Source organism: Mustela lutreola, chromosome 3 (assembly GCF_030435805.1).
Source record: "Mustela lutreola isolate mMusLut2 chromosome 3, mMusLut2.pri, whole genome shotgun sequence".
Classification (NCBI taxonomy): Eukaryota; Metazoa; Chordata; class Mammalia; order Carnivora; family Mustelidae; genus Mustela; species Mustela lutreola.
Genome location: NC_081292.1, coordinates 121,527,375 through 121,551,346, shown reverse-complemented (window position 1 = coordinate 121,551,346; position 23,972 = coordinate 121,527,375). Strand labels below are relative to the sequence as shown.

The 23,972-nt window shown below is 33.0% G+C and overlaps 1 protein-coding gene across 1 annotated transcript in view; it reads left to right on the top strand.

Moving 5' to 3' along the window:
- LRP1B (LDL receptor related protein 1B) overlaps positions 1-23,972 on the top strand; it is a 2,000,743-nt gene that overhangs the window by 1,240,575 nt on the left and 736,196 nt on the right. Inside the window, exon 21 of the mRNA XM_059166755.1 lies at positions 15,914-16,096. Within this exon, the coding sequence (XP_059022738.1) occupies positions 15,914-16,096 (183 nt within the window). The remainder of the gene's footprint in view (positions 1-15,913; positions 16,097-23,972) is intronic.

The following is a 23,972-nucleotide window of genomic DNA, read 5'->3' as shown; positions in this document are numbered from 1 at the left end:
CCTCCTCATACCTCCTTATCCTTTGGTACCTTCTATGGTTTTTGCTTCCTACTCTCATTAAATGCTTTACTTACCACTCATTTAATCTTCTCCAACTTCTAAGTTGCTAAACCCCAAACCCGTTCCAAAATGAAAACAAACAAAAAATTAGAAAGGCATAATTTTTATTTTATTTTAACACCGAATTTGATCCTTAAGGCTTAAAAAAAACCCCTAGTAAGTGGTGATGTGTTCCCACTGACTGACATCCAGTTGCAAGCTAAGAGGAGGAGACTGTGACCTTGGGCCTCAACATTATCCATTGCAGACCTGACCCTCTCATTTGCAAAGTTTAATCAGCTGTAGGACTTGTTGATAAATTAGAAATTAATGTGGAAACTATCACAGAAGAAATCATTAGCCTGCCAGACATTCATACAGTCAGTAACTATATTTTAAAAGATTTTCTTTATTTGAGAGAGAGAGAGAGAGAGCAAGTGCACACAAGTTGGGGGAGGGGAAGAGGGAGAAGCAGACTCTCCGCTGATCAGGGAGACTGACATAGGGTTCCATCCTGGGAACTCCAGGATCATGACCAGTGGCCAAGGCAGACTCAACCTACTGAGCCACCTAGACGCCCCCAGTAACGTTTTTTTTTAAGTAGAAGTTTTCTTCTGCTTAAGAAATTGGAAGAATTTTTCATTCACTTTTTAATTTATTCCACAAATATTTATTGAACACTTTTTATGTGCTAGGCACTGTGCTTGTACCAAAAGATGAATAAAATGATGAAGAAATGTGTTCAGTATTTAAAATCTAGCATGCAAACAGACAATAAAGTGATTTATTTAATGGATTGGATGCTGGGGTGGAGGGCATATATTGCGTGGTCATAAGAAAGGAATCATTTTCAAAGTGTTCTCCAAGGTCATATATTTGTCTTCTGAAATATTTAACAACTTAGTTAGTTATTAGTTGGTCCACTAATATATAAGAACTAGAGCTTTTCACTTATCACTCACCTCATATGTAAAAAGAAAAGGTGTTCAAAATATATTTTTCTTTTTTTATCTTATATGTTGGAAACATTCATCTGGAGTGTGGTTGACATGTCATTACTAAGTTACACTTTGAATATAAACTACATTCCCCCCCTCCCTCACAGATGTCTTGGTAGGTTCCTCATGAGGTGTACATCTGTGGTCTGCAGGCACTGCCCCTAATATTCTGTGAAAGATAAATTGCCCCAAAGTTAATTTACTTTCATCTCAGAAGTGATATCCCATCTGTCATTTCTATGTGTTTGTGTCTCTAAGTTAAAATGAGCATTGCACATTAAGTTTTGAAGAGATTGCTTTAGTTTCATGAATATCCCAAGTGATTGTCCATCTCCTTGCAGCTTCACTAGGTAATTTCTTAGGTTTGGATTATTATAAAATCATTGTCTATTTAATGTGAATGACCTTCACCTTTAGAGCACCTCAATTTCACAAGTACATTACTGTAAAGGATATACTGCCAATGTGAATACCATGCATTTCTTATGTGATTATGGTATTATACATACTAAAGAAATTATCCAGATAATCCACATGTTCTTGGACATGTTTCAAGCAAAGAATGAGGAGAACTTCCTGAACTGATTTATATTTATCAGATTATAAATTCTCTAATCAAACACTCTATTTGATGAATATAAGTTTCAGGAATTGAAGAAAGAATGAGAATGTTCTAGGATGACTTTGGTATAAGATAATTCAGAGTGTTTCAGAGGGCATTCAAATATTTTTATCTGTCATTATTTTATGTATTCTGATATAGAAGTTGTAAAATAATCATAACAGAATTGTTAAAGCTGATTAGGAAAGTCATTTTGCACATGCAGGTTTTGTAAGGCCATTGCCAAAGTAGAGTAGAAATTTGATGTAATTAGTCATATAATTTAGTCTTGAAACCTGCTGTGGTAGAAAGAGCAGGGGATTCTGGCTTGAGTTTCAAGACAGACTGTCAAAACTGATCAAATCCACCATATAATTGCTTAGCACTTTGCTTTACATTGCCTGGGTTAAAAGAGCATATGGTGTAGTTTCTCTCAACTCAGATTGTTTTCGAAAGGGCAAAAGTACTCTTGAATTAACTTCTTGGGTTTTTTTTTTTTTTTAAACTTAAACTAAGACTTTATTCTAAACATCTCTCAGGCACAACAAATTCCTAAATGATATAAATGACACCAACCCAAACCAAAGATTTGCAACTGAATCTCATCATGCTACCCACAAAATGTTTAGACATATGTGATAGCAAATATCACAACAGCATACAATGGAACATATGTGGAAATGAGAGTCTGATGACTTAGATACAGTTTTGCTGCTTAAGTTTCCTCACAGGTTAAAAAAACAAGTTGTACTAATGATAAAGTTCTTTTTACTTCAAAGACATTGATTCTGGATTGCAGATTAGTTTGAGATTTGAAAAACCTCTTAAAGCAGAGACCCACAGATATAAGTCAGGTGGTCCATGAACCTGGCTGAGAAACTAGACTCCAACTGGAATTTTACATTCTATTCAATTAGGAATGTGAGGGGGTAGTTCTTTTACTCATTTGGGGAACAGTCTCAACCATATTCCTCCCAAGGAATAAGACATTTCTAAAACAAATATACATTTTCTTTTCTTTTCTTTTTTCTTTTTTTCTTTTTTTTTTTTTTTTTTAGTATTTTTAGATAGCTATTCCTTAGGTCAATTTCCATTCAGAAATTGTTGTAAAAATTTATACCCAATAATTTCAGCACAGACTTGACGGATAATGGAACAGTTTGTCTAGAATTCATTTTGACTAAATTTTGCAATTTCTTCTAAATGCAACTTAAATATACCTCAAATGTTTGGATTTTTCTTTTCTTTGAGGGGTCCTCTGACCCTGATTTATGGTCATTGTTCTTTATTTTTGGATTTATTTATTTATTTATTTGACAGAGATCACAAGTAGGTAGAGAGGCAGGTAGAGAGAGAGGGAGAGAGGAGGAAGCAGGCTCCCTGCTAAGCAGAGAGCCCGACTCAGGGCTTGATCTCAGGACCCTGAGATCATGACCTGAGCCGAAGGCAGAGTCTTCAACCCACTGAGTCACCCAGGCATTCCTGGTCATTGTTCTTGAATGCCTCTGTTTGGCTGTCTAAAAAGGGAAAATTTACTGCCAGCTGCACTAAGTAAATGAGCTGACTGATTATAGAACATATGTGATCTTTTATTTACATCACAAATACAAATTAAATGCAAATTTAAAAATATGTATTGACCTTCAATTTTGATTTATCATGAATAAACTTTAACAAGTTCCAAAATCCACTAGGCAGTTTAAATGTAAAATATTATTAATATGTATTCCTACACATGGTCATATTTTTCTGCTTTAACTGTTTAATTTTGCTTCTGCTTTAGAGACTCAATTTTCTTTTGGGCTTTATCCTCATTCATTCATTCATTCGTTCACTAATTTGACGTACTACTTCCCTCTTCAGAGATACAAGAAGGAACCTACAATAATTTTGCTTTTGTAGTTTCATAGTCAAGTATCTAATACACAGGGATGCTCACTAAATAATATTGAATGAAAGAGTTAATTTCTTGACCACAAAATGTGATTATACCCTCAGAATCCAACCCTTATTTGTTTTGTATTATATATCTAGTAATTTTTTTTTTCTGTTTCTTTGCCTTATCTCCAGATTTCGTGGTTTATTTTCATGTTGATGTTTAAGACTAGGCATACTGATCTATTCATGTACATCTCTTTAATAAAATATAATCACTTTCATTTATCCGATAAATATTTGCACTTTTAGTCCATAATTCAATAGAATAAAAGAGATAGGACATCTCCCTTGTCTTTTATTTTTGTTTTTGTTTACATCCTTTCTGTCCAATAGATAGTAAGTTCCAGAAAGATACAAAGAGCTTAATTTTTTTTGTATCTATTATTTAAACAGTAAGTGCCAGTGAGAAGATTCCATTACTAAAAATTCAGTGGGGGAAGAGGAGTTAGCATATGTTGGCAACCCACTAATTGCCAGGTGTTTTACATTTGTTATTCCATTTAATCCTCACAATAAGGATTACTCAGACAGGTTAAAATACTTGCCTAGGATTACACAGCTGGAGTTTCAAGCAAAGATTCTGTTCTTTATTCTTCCATCCAGCTCCCTGCTTCTGTAAGGATGGAATATAATTCACCCTTTCCCTTTTTCCTAACTCTTTAAGCATAACATTTATATGATCTCCCAGTAATTACTATATTTTTCTCAATTACATTCTCATTTTTCTTTAATAGAAAAAAAAAAAAAAAAGAACTTTCTACTTATTATAGGTCATTGTAATGAAATTTCCCAAAGGGCACTAGAAGGAACCTGAACATTGTATTAAATAACCGCAATAAATCTGGCCTCTTTTTTTCTTTGTTTCTATTCTTTCACTCCCACAACTCTACTTGATAAAGTAGACTCTGAAGCTTTATCATTACAATAGCTACAGACATTCCCACAAAGACAATTTCTTCTTCAGTCACCCAAAGAATCTGTTAGTCTGCCATAAAAGTTTTACCTCATAGACTTAGAAAATTTAGAAAGGTGGGAGAGAATGAAAGATCATTTGGTTCAGTTATTTAGTCATGTGTATGAGGAAAAGGGCTCATTTAGATTAAATTATTCTTACGAGTATGTAAAAATAACAAAAACTTACTGCTTCCTAGAAGGATCTGATCATGTTCTGTGTTAGAGATTTAAGACTGAAAACTTTTAGCCATAAAGACATGTTCGGGAGAGGTTTTGGATTTAAATGATTATTCTAAATTCTTTGTGGAAAATCCAGGAAAGTCAGACTGTACAGCCAACAAAAAAGGGATAATATCCTACCTAGAGACATTGAATCCACCCAGAACAGTGCAGTTATCAAAACTTGATCTGTGGCTAAAGACTTAGTTACACATTTAAGCATAGAGGGAAGGGAAATTAAAATTTAAGGAGGGCATGTATTGCATGGAGCACTGGGAGTTTTATGCAAACAATGAATCTTGGAATACTACATCAAAAACTAATGGCATACTGTATGGTGACTAACATAGCATAATAAATATAATAAAACAAAATAAAATAAAATAAATCTTTATTTATTTTTTTAAATAAAACCATTATCTCTTGACTTCTGGTCTATATCCTATCCCATCTCAACTGAACCCATCATGTTTTTAGCAGCACAGTTTAATCTTAACAACATAGAAAACAAGATACCAATAAATACTATACACAATCAGACTCAATCATCTGTTTTGTTTTTCTTTCATGAATATATTCTGAGGCTTTCAATTACTTTTTACTAAAATACACAATCAAAATAACTGCTGTTATGTCTCAGTCACTGAATTTCATTGAGAATGAATAAAGTACTGTCTTTGAATTTGAGGAAATTAAAAAATTATATACTCAGCAAAATCACATGATCTCTTCTAATGATTTTTAATTAGTTTTCTTTAATGAAAATATGGATTATTTTCTGATAACACAATTAAAAGCATATTTAAACTTCATCTATTTTTAGAGAGGTATATTTACTTTCAATGAGATACAAATTGTCTGGCTTAACTTTATTCTCTCACAGATTGATTTATTTTCCTCAGGAAATGTTAACACTGAGATATCAAAACAATGTTAATTATTAATGGATTTTATCCATAGGAAAACTCTTTTTGTTTTCTGGGACAAAATAGCTCCTGAAAGGTCATTTTGACCTCAATACTGCAGACGACTTTTATATCAAGAACAAAGAAGACTCAAGGCTTTTGAATCAATTAATAACAAAGCCTGTTCTGAGAATCCATAATGTTTCTAGCATTATCTGTGATTATCAGGACAATTGAAGGGAATCTGAGAAGTATAATTTTTAAAAGTAAATATTAAAAAAGTTCATAAAAATAGGAAGAAGTTAATTATCTTCATCTTAACTATACAGAAAATTAATAATAGATCTACTCTTATTCTTAGATAAATTTAGCTCTGTATTAAGACGATAATTATGCATCTTGACACTAAGCGGAGGAACATCTCTTGTTTTTTAAAAGATATAATTAATAACAAAAGTCAATAGGTAACAGAAAGACAATTTTAATTAAGAACCTCAGCTTGTTTCTTTTTCTTTTAATAGAGCCAAAAAATAAGGGCAAGAGTGAATTCATTTCCATAGTCTTAAATTCTGCTTCCTTCTTCTCCTGTTGTGGGTAATGATCAGTGAAATGGTAGGACTTTCAAGCATTCAGCAGAAAATAGGCAAATTAAACACACACACACACACACACACACACACACACACACACAGAAAAGAGATAAGTGGCATGGATGATCTACAAAATAATTAGTTCACCTTTCAGTAATTGAGTCGTGCCAAGCTTTTGTGAGTGAAGATATAAGCAATAGGATAGAACTTTGTCTTTTTTCCGTAGGAATAGAGGGTAGTTAGATTCTTTCAGAGCCTATTTGAACTGTCAGCCTTTGTTTCTTTATTTATGTGAACATCAACTGAATTTGCAATTAGTTATTATATTCCTGAGTGTAATGATCAGATTTATTCACTTTTTGGTAAGAAATTTGTTTTGGTTTTAGGTTGGTACTTGTGAACACATGGGCCTCCCAAGGAAAAGTAGTTGTCATTATTTGCATCTAAAGCCTTCCCACAAATAACTTTGGAGCATAAGAGCATCCACTTAAATTGACATGACCTTCCTGGCACAGAATATTCACCTGTATCAGAATCTTTAAGCACAGCATGTTGTTATTTTTGATATGTATGCACTTAAATGGGGTTTTCTATGAATCATAACCAAAATTTCCCCCATTTTAGAATAGGAGTTGACAAATATTTTCCGTAAAAGGTCAGAGAGTAAATATTTTAGAACTTGCCTATTGCCACTACCCAACTCCTGTTCTAGAATGAAAGAAGCCATAGAGTATATGTCTACAAATGCTTATGACTGTCTTCCAATAAAATTTTATTTATGATAACAGGTAGTGGACCAGAATTGGTCTGCAGGTCATAACTTGCTGACCCATTATCTAAAACACAAGTGGAGACACACTCTAAAAGAACTATAATCTTAAATAATCCTTTATGCCCATTCCATAGAATCAACCTTTTAAGATAAAGGAAAAAAATAATGGTGAGAAAAAAGTCCAAAGAAAGAAAATATAAGCCATCAATAATTTCTAAATATTCTCTGGCGTTTCCTCAGATATGTGTGTGTGTGTGTGTGTGTGTGTGTGTGTGTATACACTCATACACATTATTTCTATGTAAGAATGTTCCACATTATTTTAAAATATCAAATTAAATGATATAATATTTTAGAATCATTTCCAGTAAATATTTGATGCCCATTGTGAGCTAAGTGTATTGCTAAGCCAAGAAGTAAATTCCAAATGTAAAATATCTGTATTGCAACTTGTTTTAGTTAATAGTTGGTATCTAACACATCTCTTAAGATGACTAGCTAATTCGAACAATAAATGGAAAAATAGATATCTTGATTACACAGGGAATTCATCACATTAATACATTCTATACACTAACATTTAGATATTATAGAAGTTCATCATTTCCATGAGATATTAAATTTTAAATGGAATGCTCATGGTAGAGTCCAAATATCAAAATTTAATTATTGTTATTATTATTTTAGAGAGAGGGAAAGGTAGGAAGGGACAAAGGGAAAGGGAGAGAGAGAATCCTAAGCAGGCTTCATGTCCAGTGCGGAGCTCAATGCAGAGCTTGATCTCCCAACCCTGAGATCATGCATGACGTGAGCCAAAATCCAGAGTCAAATGCTTTAATGAGTGAGCCACTTGGGCACACCAAAACTTAATTTTAATGAACTAAAAACAACGTTTTACTTGCTTTACATAGAATTTCACTTATATATTTTACTTTACTGGTAGATATTTAGTGTCATACATTGAAATTTTGCTTCACTATATTTTTTGTGTCTCTGTGTCTATGCATTTCCAACACTAAAATCATTTTAGTATTGTAATAATTGACTCTGTACTTAGGTAGCCACACTTTCTTTCTCATTTCCTTCTCTTCAACTTTTCTTTTTTTTTTTTCTTTTACTTCCACTTTTCTAACTGACCCAGACAATAAACATTAAAGATGTGAAATATGGCCTCTTATTTATTATTAAAGTTCCCATTAAATCCCATGTACTAATAAATGGTTTTGATAGTTCCATCCAACTTCTTATCAGGATAATCCTCAGTGAGGCCTACATGTAAGGGTAAAAAGAATTGGTAGGATTGAAAGTAAAATACAACTACCATACCCTGAAAGTGTATTGGGGTGGGAGAGAGTGAGGGGCAGTCAGATTAATAACCAAATGATATAGCATCTATAACCATCATCAAGGTCAAGGTCTAAAGGAATGAAGACAAGTTAAAGAGGGGAGGCCCTGGGCTTGACTTATTAGTTCACAGCAGAGATTATATTGCCATCACATGAGCAACAGCCCCAGGGAGTCTGTCCCATGTATCATGAAGAAGAGCAAAACAGTGCATCCCATCAGTCCTGGCACTGGCTCTCTACAGTCTGGGAGGCAAACAGCCATCCCCTAAGGATCTGTAGAAACCAAGGAGAGCCTACCCTCCTAAAGGGAATGTTAAAGTTCTCTTGAGGCAGAAAGGCCAATGTTAGGTCCACAGCCTGCTGGCAAATGAAATGAAACTATTGATACACCGCCCAACTGATTTGCAGTACTTTTAGGCAAGTGAAGAATATCTACGTATCTGGAGCAAACAGCTGCCTTAGGTACAGGAATTACTAATGCGTAATGATTCAAGTTAGGAACTGAATAGGGACTGACACATGGTGATTATAGGTAATACAGGAAGCTGTATGCACAGTGCTTTTTACTTTTCAAAGCATTTTACAGTGAATGACAAATTAATGTATAATCTCCATTAAAACAATAAAAAAGTAGATCTTTTTTACCTAGATTGGTCACACAATTTAAATAATTCATTATATTTACAACACCATTATTAGTTATTTTCTCAGGGGGGCTTTAACATTTCTTATAAAATGTAAAATGTATTCTGACTAAACAAACAAACAAACAAAAGCATGGTATATATATTTTTCAATCCTGATTTTCATTTTTTTTTTAGCTTTCAGAGGAAAAATTCCTTTATATCTCTGTACAATTGCTAGTCTTCTAACTGCAAGTATTTAGTCACGGTGAATTCATTTAAATATTGGGATAAATTCTACCATTGGTTGCCACATTTCCTTCAGGGCTCTGCATTTATTTATTTATTAGGTTACCCAAATTGAATGCTTGGTTTAAATAGCTTCAGGGCAAAAATACAATAAAATTGCATTAGTTAAAAATATAACCAGCATCAGCAACATGAAAACATAACAGTAAAGCAGCATGAGCATATACATATAAACACAGTCATCATTTTAACACTCCATTGGGACAAGCCATATTACGAAGATAGATTGTATGCCAAGCCCGGAAGCTTAAGCAACCGGGACTCTGGGGAACCACAGGGGCCAGAACTCTGGTTGGAAAGGTCATCACAAGCTCCTCAGAGAAATGAAGCTCTCCATTCAGGGGAAAATCAACAACTGTTAACAGAAGCAAATTTCATTTGGCAAGAGGTTAGGAGGAAATAAAACTCCACAATCTTTTTTTTCCTGTTTTCTGGCAGAGGACAGCATTTCTAAACATCAACATACACCCAAGCCTAACAGATACTGAAAAATAGGTTGGGGTATTTTTAATTTATGTGAGGGAATTGGATGAGACATGGAAAGGGAAAGAATATAAAAATGTGTGTGCATACATGTGTGAGTGTGTGTGTGTGTGTGTGTGTGTGTGAGATAGTCTACTTGACTTTAGTATAAACTTTGAGTGTTTGAGCTAATGAAATATATATATATATATATATATATGTATATTTACACACACACACACAAACGTATATATATCCTTGTAAATTTAAAGCATCTTGGAATTTTTTTTTCTATTTATTGTCTCAATGCTCCCCAAATGATCTATAAATATTGTATATCTGAGCATTATCAGAATTTAGTGAAAGGTCTTTCTATGATTCCCAGTAGCTTTCAGGCTTAAATCCAAACCATTTAGCAAAGCATGCAGGGCCATTCAAGGTCCAGGCTTTGCCCACCAGTCTAGTTTTCTCTTTCTCCCCTTCTCCATCTCACACTACACAGAATGCTGCTAACAGTACAGATTATCTTTTTTTCCCATTCTACTTCTTCCCCTGCCCCTGCCTGACTCTTAATCATGAACAGAACTCTTTTATTTTCCTCTGTTGTAAAAATCTATGGTACTCTCTCATTTTCATAAAAGACCAAATTCCACCATGACTTTGAAACAGAATAAAATGAAGATTACACTTTTTTGAAAAGAAATAGACTGAACAAAAGTACTTGAAACACAAAAAACAAATATGGTTACATCGTGATTGTTATAATATGAGCTGATTATTTCTTTATTTTCATTCTTACACTCTACATGAGAAAAGACTTGCGAAAAGGAAGAAATGGTACAATGGTAAAGAAAGCAGTCTCTAAAGTTTAATTATGTGGGCTAAATATCATCTCTGCTGCTTATCATCTGTATAAATATAAGCATATTTATTTGTGGGTTTTGTTTCTGTGAAATGAGTTCTCTCAATGAGCAGTTTTGTTTATTTTTAATGAAAATCAAAAGAAACAGATGACTGATCCTTTTTTCACTGGGTTTTAATTCATGCTAATATGATGAATTTGAAGCCCAAGCAAAATCAAATGCCATATAAACTACTATTTACACGCAAGGTGTATAGAATTGGAATTAAAAATAAAAACAGGAAAGTGTGAAATTGGTCTTGGAATTCTCTGTGAGTTAAAAAAAAAAAGCTCTGAATTCCTTCCACAGAGGGAAAAGATATATAGTAATGTAAAATATCATGTAAAATCTGAGATCTTATAAATCTCTAAAGCTTATCCATGAATTCCTGAATATGCAAAAACCAGATAAGAGACCCAATTCTATATAGTTGTTTTATTTTAATCGAATCTTAAAGAAAATTATGGACATTAATAGATGAAGTATAAACAGAAAGAGAGTCCAGGTTTGGGGAAATAATATGACTAGATCCAGAAGGGGTACATTAGTGACATGTATGTAAGCTTTATTAAAAAGAATTATTTCATCATTTAGATTTTAATATTTATAATGGTGTTGTATTTCCTTCTTCAGACTATACCCTCATTTTAAACTTGTTATGATCTGGTTGATTGTGGTGTCAGTTAATAGTATACCAATCCATAGAGGTTTAGACATGAGTAGTTTAGGAAGAAGAAAAGAAAAGCTTCAGGGAAACATCACATTTGTATTTAAATTTATAAGATAAATGTTTGTTTAGAATAAGAAAACAAATGAGTAGATTCACTTATGAAGTACGAATAGACAAACCAAACAATACCAGGAAAAGCAAAGAAAATGCAAATGGAATTATTAAAAAAAAATACACCTCAGACAATAGCAGCATACTCTCCCTTTTATCAATGCCACTTTGATTTGTGTAGCTACAATTTATTTCCAGCAGTAAGTAACATTGAGCTAAAAGGCTTAGATTCTACATGTAAAGTCCCCATACTGCTGGATCACAGGCAACCCCTTCTCCCAAAGCAGCAGTTTACCTTTTGCAAGTTTCTTTTTTGAATCAGGTTAATCTATCTAGATTTCTGAGTTTACATAAATTATTTTGAGAATTTCCCATTAGGTCATTGGGTTAATGATCTAACACGACTTTAAAGAACTAGATCTTTGAAACCAAATTCAAAATATGTTTAAAAGAGCCGAAGCATTACTTTGACAATAAGTAGTTAAACATAGAATTCCTTTCATTATTATTGATATTGTTGAGGCAACATAATATCTGAAGAAAGAAAGGATGGGAAGAGGAATAGAAATATACTCTCGGATTTGGTATATACCATTTTATTTTATTTGAGCTAATACAGTGTTTCCTCAATAAGGGTACTTTTAAATGTAAAATATGTTATTTCTTCTCAAAATTTCCTTACATATAACAGTCCTGTTTTTTTATTTGGTCAACAAAAAGGTTATTTGTTAGGTTATTCCAGAAATAACCTAAACAATAACCTGGAAAGATAAAATACTATAAAGATGAAGAGGAAGAACTTTTTTAAAAGGGCAGAAAAAGAGTTAGCAGTGTAAATAAATCTGAGGGTAAGACTGATCCAAATAAATACATATATGAAAAATGATATGAAAAATGATTCATAATTTTGTCTCTAAATTCTTTTTTTTTAAAGATTTTATTTATTTATTTGACAGAGATTACAAGCAGGCAGAGAGGCAGGCAGAGAGGAGGAAGCAGGCTCCCCACTGAGCAGAGAGCCCGATGCGGGGCTTGATTATAGGACTCTGAGGTCATGACCTGAGCCGAAGGCAGTGGCTTAACCCACTGAGCCACCCAGGCGCCCCTTGTCTCTAAATTCTAAGAAACTATTGCAAAGAGAGAAACGTGATAAATTTCAGGATTACTCATGAATATCCATAAGGTGGACTTACAAAGAAAGAATACTAATTTGCACAAGAGAGTAAAATTAGTACTAATACTGAAGCAAAAGTAAAACCAAATTTTCCCTACAGCTTTTCAGAAGTAGATTCAAAAGCAAAAGAAAATGTAGTTTTGCCCTACTGTCTACCTCCCCCAAGGAAAAAAAAATCTACTAGGGAAAATACAATGAAAATGTGTATCTTTATCTCTTCATTATAATGGGATATTAATAAGATTAAATTAAATAGGATATTAACTTAATTTAATATTTAATTCAATAGGATCTTAATACACATGATGTTTTATTTACATTATATGTACATATACATATGTTAATACATGTAATGTATTATAGCAGTTGTTACCTTGCAAGGATGCTAGCCCAAGAATCTTACTTTTCAAGGAACTGGAAAATCTAGATATTTTTATAGGAAATCTTCAGATTTTTAAGAGGTCAATAGTATGTTTGCCAAATTAAACATACTGAGGGACAGATTCAATATAGGAGCTGCCAGTCTTCAACTCTTATTTTACAGAATATAGAAAAATCAATAGACTGTACCTTCCATTATTAAATATTTGGAATCACTGAGTGACAATTACCTGAAATACAACTTTTATACGTGATTGGCTGAGCTCATACTACAGGTTATAAAATTCAGCTTAGCCAAAGTTTGTATTTTGTTTTCAAGGGAATTTAAGTGTCAGTGAAAGAAAACAGCCATTTCACTGTTGCATGACAGCTGACCTCCTCACCATGGAATCACTTAAGGTCTTGGAACTCCATTTGATTTGTCTCCTTTGTTATTCCTGAATATTGAAATCACCTAAGATTCTCAAATTACATTTAAAAAGACTCCAGGTTTGAAACTTCACAATATCTTGTTTATGAGACCTGTCCCAACATTCTTTACCACTGTAGTAGTTAGACTGTACTGCTAAGTAGTACACTCTGCAAATAACAAATTAAATATGGTGAGAGTTTGCTGTATCACATTCCATATATATCTCTTGAATGTGCACAGACTGCACCATCTTTGTTGATTGTATGTGTGGAAGCAAGTATTTTGTTTAATTATTTTTTGTTTGTTCATTTTAGATTTTATTTGTCAGAGAGAGAGAAACTGTGCACAGGTGGGGGGAGTGGCAGAGGGAGAGGGAGAAGCAGACTCCCCAATGAGCAAGGAGCTCAATGTAGGACTCAATTCCATGACCCTGGGATCGTGACCTGAGCTGAAGGCAGAAGTTTAACCAACAGAGCCACCCAGGGATCCCCACAAGAATTTTGTTTAATCATGAAGACTCTATATACCCAAAGTCAGAATGATTTGCATGACTAGAAAGTTAGAAAAAGCCTCTTTTTTTGGAAGGAAGCCATCCTAAACTCAATGCCTTCACTGTAAGTTGGGTGTGATGAGTAGAAGTGCTCTTTGCAGTTGTTACTTTTAAACATTAGTCCTATAAGAGAGAGAATCTTAAGCAGGCTCTACACCCAGACCAATGCCAGGATCAATCTCCTAACTCTGAGATTAATGATCTGAATCAAAATCAAGAGTCAGATGCTCAACTGACTGAACCACTCTGGCACTCATAATCTCCATAGTTTTACCCTTTCCAGAATGTCATAGTTGGAGTCATATCTTACATAGTGGTATCTTATTTAGTCTTATCTTACATAGCCTTTGCAGATTGATAGTGCATTTATTTTAGCACTATATGATAATCCAGTGTTTTGATGTACCAGAGTTTATTTATCCATTCCCTACAGAAGAATATCTTGGTTGTTTCTAAATTTTAGTACGAATAAAGGTATTATAAACAATAAAAAAAATTAGTCCTGTAGATTTTCTGTGAATTGGAACAGGTATTTTCTATCCAATGAACTTCTTTATTCCTACTTCAGTAAGACTCATGTTACTTATTTTTGTTGCTGTTGTTACTGCTCTAGAAACACTTAAGAAGTAGAAGTAAGTCTACTTTGTGCATCTTCATGATTCTGTATCACCTGACAGTTTTTGAAAGTTTTTAAATTGAGAAAAATTCAAGAAATGAATATTTATATCATAGAAAATAACAGGAAAATAACAAAATTTTGTAGTTAAAATAATTATTTACAGATATGCAATTCATTCCTCACAACAACCCTGTAGATCCTTTGCTTTCTAGGTAAACACACAGAGATCTAAAAAGATTAAGTAACTGCCTTGGTGATATAAAAGATATTGTTAGCTTTGATCTCAAGTAAATTTAATCATAACTCGTAACCACATGATTCCTACCAAACCAGCTTTAAGTGGTGGGTAATGCACCTGAAACTATTACAAATTGGTCATAATGAGATTAATTGCTATTATAGATGCAATGTAGAAAAATTGTTGAATAAAGCTGTATGAAATACTCAACAAGTTTATTAGATTAAAACTTCTATTTAGAAAAATAATAATAAAATCTATTTTACAACAGAATTTGGAGATACTGGTTAATATGACATTTCATAATATTAGATATTAATAAAAATTTAAAATACTGTTAATGATAGCCATATTCAGTTGTTGTGCTGTAAAGCATCCATATCCCCAATATTTATGTTCCCTTATTCTTGCCTATGTGAGAATTTAACCTGTAGAATTTAACCTATATATTTTGAGGTTTGAGGAATACTATTAATTCAAACTCTATGAATTATTAATCAATAAGTTGAAATTGAATGTGTAGTACCTCATTAAAATCTTATGTCCTAAAGAATTTGCTTATTATCTGGAGTTTTTTGTTTGTTTTTTTTCAAAAATTTGGACATTGTTCTTCAAAGATATTGTTAACCAGAAAGCACTTATGATTTTTTGGTTATTTACCTTTTACTAGTCTGAAAGAATTTGCCTAAAGGAAGGTAAAAAGAGCAACCAAAGTCTAAACATTTAGTGTAGAATGAATGTGAAATCTCTTTTATATGCCATGGCAAAAAGCCCTTTAAAGATCTCATTCTTGAGTTTCTAATACAAATCACAACAGAGTATCTACATATCTTCCTTTTTCCTAATGTATGTGGCACTTTCAGGAATTCTGTGGGAGGGAAGAAACATCTTTTCTTCTAATCATTAACATTTCTAAAATGAATTTGCAAATATCAGATGGTATTATAGCTATTAAACAACTAAAGTGAAAATATATTCTCTCTGGCAGCATACTAATGCCTGAAAAGAAAAAGAACATGAAAAAAATTATCGTCAAGTAAAATAATAATTTCTCTCTTATCCTTCCCCCTCTGCCTCTTCCTCCCTCATTTCAATTTAAGAGATTCGTTCTCCTGCTGGTTGTAATAGGAATGAATTTCAGTGCCATCCTGATGGAAATTGCATTCCTGATCTGTGGCGCTGTGATGGGGAAAAAGATTGTGAAGATGGTAGCGATGAAAAAGGCTGCAATGGGACATTACGACTGTGTGATCATAAAACCAAGTTTTCCTGTCGGAGTACAGGTACGTTGGTTCAGCTTCTACCTTGGGCTTCCTAGAGCTATAATCCTTTGACCCAATTTCAGTGTATATTTTACCTGCATAAAAAGGGTTCTCGTGTTTCTAGTATGTTTGTTTACATTATATGTGTGATAATAATATGAGCTGATACTTACAGAGAACTATCTATGGGCCCAACACAGCTCTAAGGAATGTTTTTGCCATGAACTCATTTCATCATCCTAACTCACAGTGAAAAAAACTGAAGCCCAGAAGAGTTTTTAACATGCTCAAGTTAAAAAAAAGTCAAAAGAGACACATGGCAGAATTGGGATTTGAAACCATGTAATCCAGATTCAGAGTCTGGAATTTCAGATTTCTGAAAGAGATAATTGTGCTTAATACACAGACAACATTCCTCTTTCCACAGATAAACCCTCACCCTAAAATTTCATGAAGATGAATATGAAGATGAATGGAATGAAAAGGCAGAATTATATACATTTATTTTCGAGTACAGTAGATTCCTAAATTTAATCATGCTGTTGCTAGATTTCATTAAGATAAAGGTGATGACTATCATTCAAACCTTTGAATTGTTTTGAAAGTCACGAGGTTTCTATTTTTTATGATGTTATTCTATTATTATGTCTGGTCCATTTTGTTTTTCTACATAGAGTAGGTTCTATCTGACATAATAAACCAACTTATTTATTTTTCTCTCAATACCACGTGATGAGTTGAAGTTTAGAGAAAAAATATATTACAATAGCTATAATAGTATGATTTTTGAAATGGATTATATCATTCACCAAATAATCCAATGGAAACAATCCCTAGAGATTTCAGGATATATTATGGAATCATCTCTGGGATGCAGTGAAATTGCTTTTTGAATTGCCTAATATCTGGTGATTCATTTTGCTCCTTATTAAGTATTTCAACCAAAACATAGAAATGAAAAGTTACCACAGCTATGATTAAGCAAACACACTGGAAACCACATGGCCCATGGGCATCTAAAGATAAAAAAAGAAATTGTGTTTCTTTATCTGGACACACTTCCTGGTTACAATTAAGCATTTGACTAAGAAATAAAGAGATAAATATAAGCTAACATAGGCATAGAGAAATAAACACTCCTGAGGATCATTCTTTATGTTTTCAAAATGGTTACTTTTGCAACAATAGTTTTCACAATTATGTGACTCTTTTCAATCGTTACATTAAGTGTCTTGGTTTTGGGGTTATTGATTTAAAAATGTGACTTTAAATTTAGAAATTATCTTTTTGGAACATATACTGATTAAACTTTAATAGATAATAATATGATAAATAATAATGAAGGGAGGAAAAAAAATTGTCTATACCACATCAGTTTCATTGACTGGGGCCCTTAAAATTAGACAGACAATAGATGGCTTAATTAAAAAAAAAAAAGGAAGAAAAAGCAAGTTTATATATATATGCATCTTACATCAGTGATGAGTAACTCCAGGGGCTGGTTAGAACTTGGGCTTATAGAATCTTAACAATAATAGTAAATTTGTGCGAAGGTGACCAAAAAACAGAAAAGAACTTCAAGTTTGTAGGGATGGAAAGTTGTAGGTAGATTAATATATCTGAGAACTAAAGGAAGATAAGGGCTAGTCATTAAAATGTGTGCAGGTCCATCTAGGCACTGATTTTTTTTTATTTTCTTCATGGCCATAAAATTTCCCTAGAAAAGGATTTATGGAAGTCCTCATTTCTCAAAAGTTTTATGCTTATAGTCATATAAGGGAAGCTATAGGAAAACTTCTTTCTACATCTTTTGAATTTCAAATGCTTTCAGCTCAAAATAATACTTATGTAAAAATAACATATTTGTGGGTGTGTACTTTGAACCCATACACTGGGTATCTTTGGATAATTGGATTCTGAAAGATAATTTTATGTGTATTGATTGGGATTTGGACTATCCATGTAATAATCACGTGTATGTATCAAGTAATCATCAGGTTAATCAAAACTTAATGTAAAAAATCAGAAGTGAAATAAAATTTATGTTGCATTATCAAAGGGAAATAGAGTATAACATGATGACTATAGTTGATAATACTGTATTATGCAACTGAAATTTGCTAAAAGAGCAGAATTTAAGTGCTCTTACACACACACACAAATAATAAATAAATAAAAATTAAAAATCGGGGCACCTGGGTGGCTCAGTTGGATAAACATTTAGCTGTGGCTCAGGTCATGATCTCAGTCAGGGTCCTGGGATCAAGCCTGGCATTGGGCTCCTTGCTCAGCGGGAGGTCTGCTTCTCTATCACCATTTGCCTGCCACTCCCACAGAGTACTCACTCTCATTCTCTGTCAAATAAATAAATAAATAAATGTAAAATGTGAAATGTAACAATCTGATTCTAATTTGATCTATGGCTTCAACATAGTAAACCATAATTTATCAAATATTTGAGGAGTCATAACTCATAATTATATATGCATATTTATGAATATTTCAGGTATTAAAGGGAACCTTAAATATAAATATTAAATATAAATATAAATATATATGATGTTTTTGATATTTTAAAATTTACTTAAATTATTAGCCTAAAAGCTTAAAAACCTTTAAACTACTCAAGATGCTAAATTCAGTGTTCATTTTTATTTTCTGAAGACTTCCAAATGCTAGCTTAAACATTTAAAAATTTTCAGGGTAATCAGTTCTTATTAGGTGGTCACAATGGCTTTTCCTTTATACGTAAATTAAAAAAAATAAAAAATTTAAAATTGCTATCTATCAGAGTAAAAGTGTATTATGGACATTGGGGAGGGTATGTGCTTTGGTGAGTGCTGTGAAGTGTGTAAACCTGGTGATTCACAGACCTGTACCCCTGGGGATAAAAATATATGTTTATAAAAAATAAAAAATTATATTAAAAAAAATTTTTAAAAAAGTGTAGGCACATTAATAAGTTAATTTATTCCTGCAAAGAATAGAATGTGACCTAAATTAAAACTATAATACAATAATTAATATTTAGTAGCTAATTAATTAATCAATTAAAATAAAATTTAAGAGCTTCTAATTTCAAAGGACCTATCTTTGACCAAATCGATACTCTCTCATTTGGTCCCTTACTTCCAACCAACAAGATGCAGTTATATTATTAATGAGGAATCAGGTAGGGAAATTTCATGTCTACCTCTCATGGAAAAGAAACTCACAGATACATTGGACAAAAGAAAATAATATTGATATTATATAATGATGGCAAGATTATGGGGAAAAGAGGCCCTCCACCTGCTGGTAAAAATATAAATTTGGCCCAAACTTTTCATTTCTAGAAATTCATGTAAAGAACAGCAGGAGTATATGAAGGTATCTACAAAAAGATTTTCAGTACAACATTTTGTTTTAAAGGCCCCCAAAGTAGAAATAATTCATTGTCCATGTTTAGGGGAACTACTTAATACTTAAGTGCATTCACACAATGAACTAGTCTAATGTCATTGAAAAGGCATAAGAAAAAATTCATAAAGATGGAATTTTAAATTCACACTTTGAATCCTTTCTCTGCTGTGAAAAACACATAAAGATGGTGAAAAAATATAACAAGAGAAAATGAGAGAGATATAGTCACATTGACCAACAAAATATATCTCTGATGAACTGAAGTCAATGGAATAACAAATGGTGGAGCTGGGTTGAATCTGGATGACTGATTGGATTAGATTTGGAGATGAGTAGAGATGAACAGGTGTTCAGATTTTAGGTTTAATGGGAAATAAAGCTATCCCACATGAATTTGGGGACTGGAACCAGGCACACTGATGAAAATCAGACACTGGAATTGGACTCATTTGCTCTTAAAAAGAGGGGATTAAGAGGGATATGTATTGCATGGAGCACTGGGTATGGTGCATAAACAATCTTGGAACACTGAAAAAATAAAATTGAGTTAAAAAAAAAAGAGGGGAAAAAATTACTGCTGGTTGCTTCCTAGGATGGTTACTTCAATGAAGTAGTGTACCTAGAGAGATTGGATAATGTAGGCATGGCAATCATGTCAAGCCTCTAGCTAGGTTAAGGACTGAAAGTGATAAGACAAATACAGGATGTATTTTTGAACCAAGAGTGAGGGTAGTGATGGAGTGGGCTGAACTAGAAGAAGCAACACCTGACACAGTAATGAGTAAACACATAAAGTCAGGGCAAAAATTGAAAACTCCTATTCAAGATGAGATTGAAGAGAAATTTCTAAAATCCATGAAGATAACCATCTCTAGTAAAACAAGCCATCAAAAATCAGTCATAAAATGAATTTACTCAAGATTAAGTGAAAATGAGATGTTTAAATGACAGATCTAAAAAAAAAAAAAAAGAAAAGAAATATGTTTGGGATCCTCAAAGATAAAAAATGGAAAAAATGGAAAAGAATAACCCTAAATATATCGATATATCTACATATCCATATATATCTATGTAGATATATCTATATATATCTAGATATAGATATATATCTAGATATATATGGATATATAAAGATATAGCTACATATCCATATATATATATATATATATATATATATATATATATATCTCCATATATATTCTTGTTCAATTTAGGGTTATTCTTTTCCATTTTTTCCATTTTTTAATCTATGGATATATATATATTCATATATATTCTTGTTCAATTTAGGGATATTCATATATATATATATAGATATAGATATAAGCAGAAAAATTATAATAGAAAATGGTGGAAAATGATAAATATTAGACTTGAGAATGAAGTACACCAACATGGAACTTTAAATAAACTCTAGGCTGGACACAGAGAAAACAAACTTGAAAATAATAATATACAATTTATTCAGAGACATCATGGAAAAAGAGAAGAGAAATAAAAAAGAAAGAGCAGTTAAGATCTATGTTGTAAGGCTACAGCAGATACTTCAAGAAATTCCATGAGGGAATATAGGTATTAACAGAAAGAAACACAGAACACACACACACACACACACACACACACACATAGGATAACTAAGTGGCTGAAAAAGCTAAGATTTCCCTAAATTGAAGAACTTGATTCCTCAAAAATAAGTAAATTAATTATTTTATTAAAGTAGTGTATCACATTGATTTATTTGCGAATGTTGAACCAACCTTGCAGCCGAGGAATAAATCCCACTTAGTTGGGGTAAATAATCCTTTTCATGTACTGTTGGATCCTATTGGCTAATATTTTGGTGAGAATTTTTGAGTCCATATTCAGCAGGATATTGGTCTGTAGTTTTCCTTTTTTATGGGGTCTTTGTCTGGTTTTGGAATCAAGGGATTGCTGGCATCATAAAATGACTTTGGAAGTTTTCCTTCCATTTGTATTTTTTGGAAAATTTTCAGAAGAATAGGTATTAATTCTTCCTTAAATGTTTAGTAGAATTTCCCTGAAAAGCCATCTGACCCTGGGCTCTTCTTTCTTAGGAGATTTTTTTGATTACTGCTTCAATTCCCTTGCTAGTTATGGGTCTGTTCTAGTTCTCTATTTATTCCTGGTTCGGTATTGTAGTTTATACATCTCTAGGAATGCATCCATTTCTTCCAGATTGTCTAATTTGTTGGCATATAGTTACTCATAATATCTTCTTATAATTGTTGATATCATTTATATGATACTCTCAGTAGATGCAGAAAAAGCATTTGACAAAGTACAACATTCTTTCTCAATTAAATTCTTCACAGTATAGGGATAGAGGGTATATACCTCAATATCATAAAAGCCGTCTATGAAAAACCCACAGTGAGTATCATTCTCAATGTGGAAAAATGGAGAGGTTTCCCCTAAGATCAGGAATACAGCAGGGATGTCTACTATCACCACTGCTATTCAACATAGTACTAGAAGTCCTAGCCTCAGCAATCAGACAACAAAAAGAAATAAAAGACATCCAATTTGGCAAAGAAGAAGTAAAACTCTCACTCTTTGCAGATGGTATGATACTTTATGTGGAAAACCCAAAAGACTCCACTCCAAAACTGCTAGAACTCATACAGGAATTCAGTAAAGTGTCAGGATATAAAATCAATGCACAGAAATCAGTTGCATTTCTACACACTAACAGCAAGACAGAAGAAAGAGAAATTAAAGAGTCAGTCTCATTTACAATTGCACCCAAAAACCTTAAAAACCTTAAGATACCTAGGAATAAACCTAACCAAAGAGTCAAAGAATCTGTACTCAGAAATCTATAGAATACTTATGAAAGAAATTGACGAAGACACAAAGAAATGGAAAAATGTTCCATGCTCATGGATTGGAAGAACAAATATTGTGAAAATGTCTATGTTACCTAAAGGAATCTACACATTTAATGCAATCCCTATCAAAATACCATCAACTTTTTTCACAGAAATGGGACAAATAATCCTGAAATTCGTATGGAACCAGAAAAGACCCTGAATAACCAGAGGAATGTTAAAAAAGAAAAGCAAAGCTGGTGGTATCACAATTCCACACTTGAAGCTCTACTGTAATAATCAAGATGGTATGGTATTGGCACAAAAACAGACATATAGATCAGTGGGACAGAATAGATAGCCCAGAAAAAGACTCTCAACTCTATGGTCAACTAATCTTTGACTAAGCAAGAAAGAATGTTCATGGAAAAAAGACAGTCACTTCAAAAAATGGTGTTGGGAAAATTGGACAGCAACAACATGCAGAAGAACAAAACTGGACCATTTCCTTACACCATGCACAAAAATAGACTCAAAATGGATGAAAGACCTCAATGTGAGACAGGATTCCTTCAAAATCCTTGAGGAGATTACAGGCAGCAACCTCTTTGACCTCATTCCCAACAACTTCTTCCTAGACACATTGCCAAAGGCAAGGGAAGCAAGGGCAAAAGTGAATACTGGAACTTCATCAAGATCAAAAGCTTTTGCACAGTAAAGGAAACTGTAAACAAAACAAAGACAATTGAGAGAATGGGAGAAGATAATTGCAAATGACATATCTGATAAAGGGCTAGTATCCAAAATCTATATAAAGAACATATCAAAATCAATATCCAATGAACAAATAATCCAATAATAATCCAATAATCCAATCAAGAAACGGGCAGAGGACATGAACAGACATTTCTTCAAAGAAGACATCTACATGGCCAACACACACCTGAAAAAGTACTTAATATCACTTGGCTTCAGGGAAATACAAATCAAAACCACAATGAGATACCACCTCACACCAGTCAGAATGGCTAAAATTAACAAGTCAGGAAATGCCAGATATTAGTGAGGATTGTTGGTGGGAATGCAAGCTGGTGCAGCCACTCTGGAAAACAGTACGGAGGTTCCTCAAAAAGTTTAAAATAAAGCTACCCTATGGCCCAGCAATTGCAGTACTAGGTATTTACCCCAATGATACAAATGTGATTTGAAGGGGCAACTGTAACCCAATGTTCATAGCAAGAATGTCCACAATAGCCAAACCATGGATGTCCGTTGACAGATAAATGGATAAAGACTATGTGGTGTGTGTGTGTGTGTGTGTGTGTGTGTGTGTGTGTGTGTGTGTATATATATATATATATATATATATATATTCCAGCCATCAAAAATTGAAATCTTGCCATTTGCAATGGCATGGATAGAACTAGAGGCTATTATGCTAAGCAAAATAAGTCATCAGAGAAAGACAATTATCATATTATTTTACTGATATGAGGGCTTTGAGAAATAAGGCAGAGGAAAATAAGGGAAGAGAGGAAAAAATGAAGCAGGATGAAACCAGAGAGTGAGACAAACCATAAGAGACTCTTAATCTCAGGAAACAAACTGAGGGCTGCTGGAGTGGAGGGGAGTAGGACGGATGGAGTAGCTGGGTGATGGACATTGGG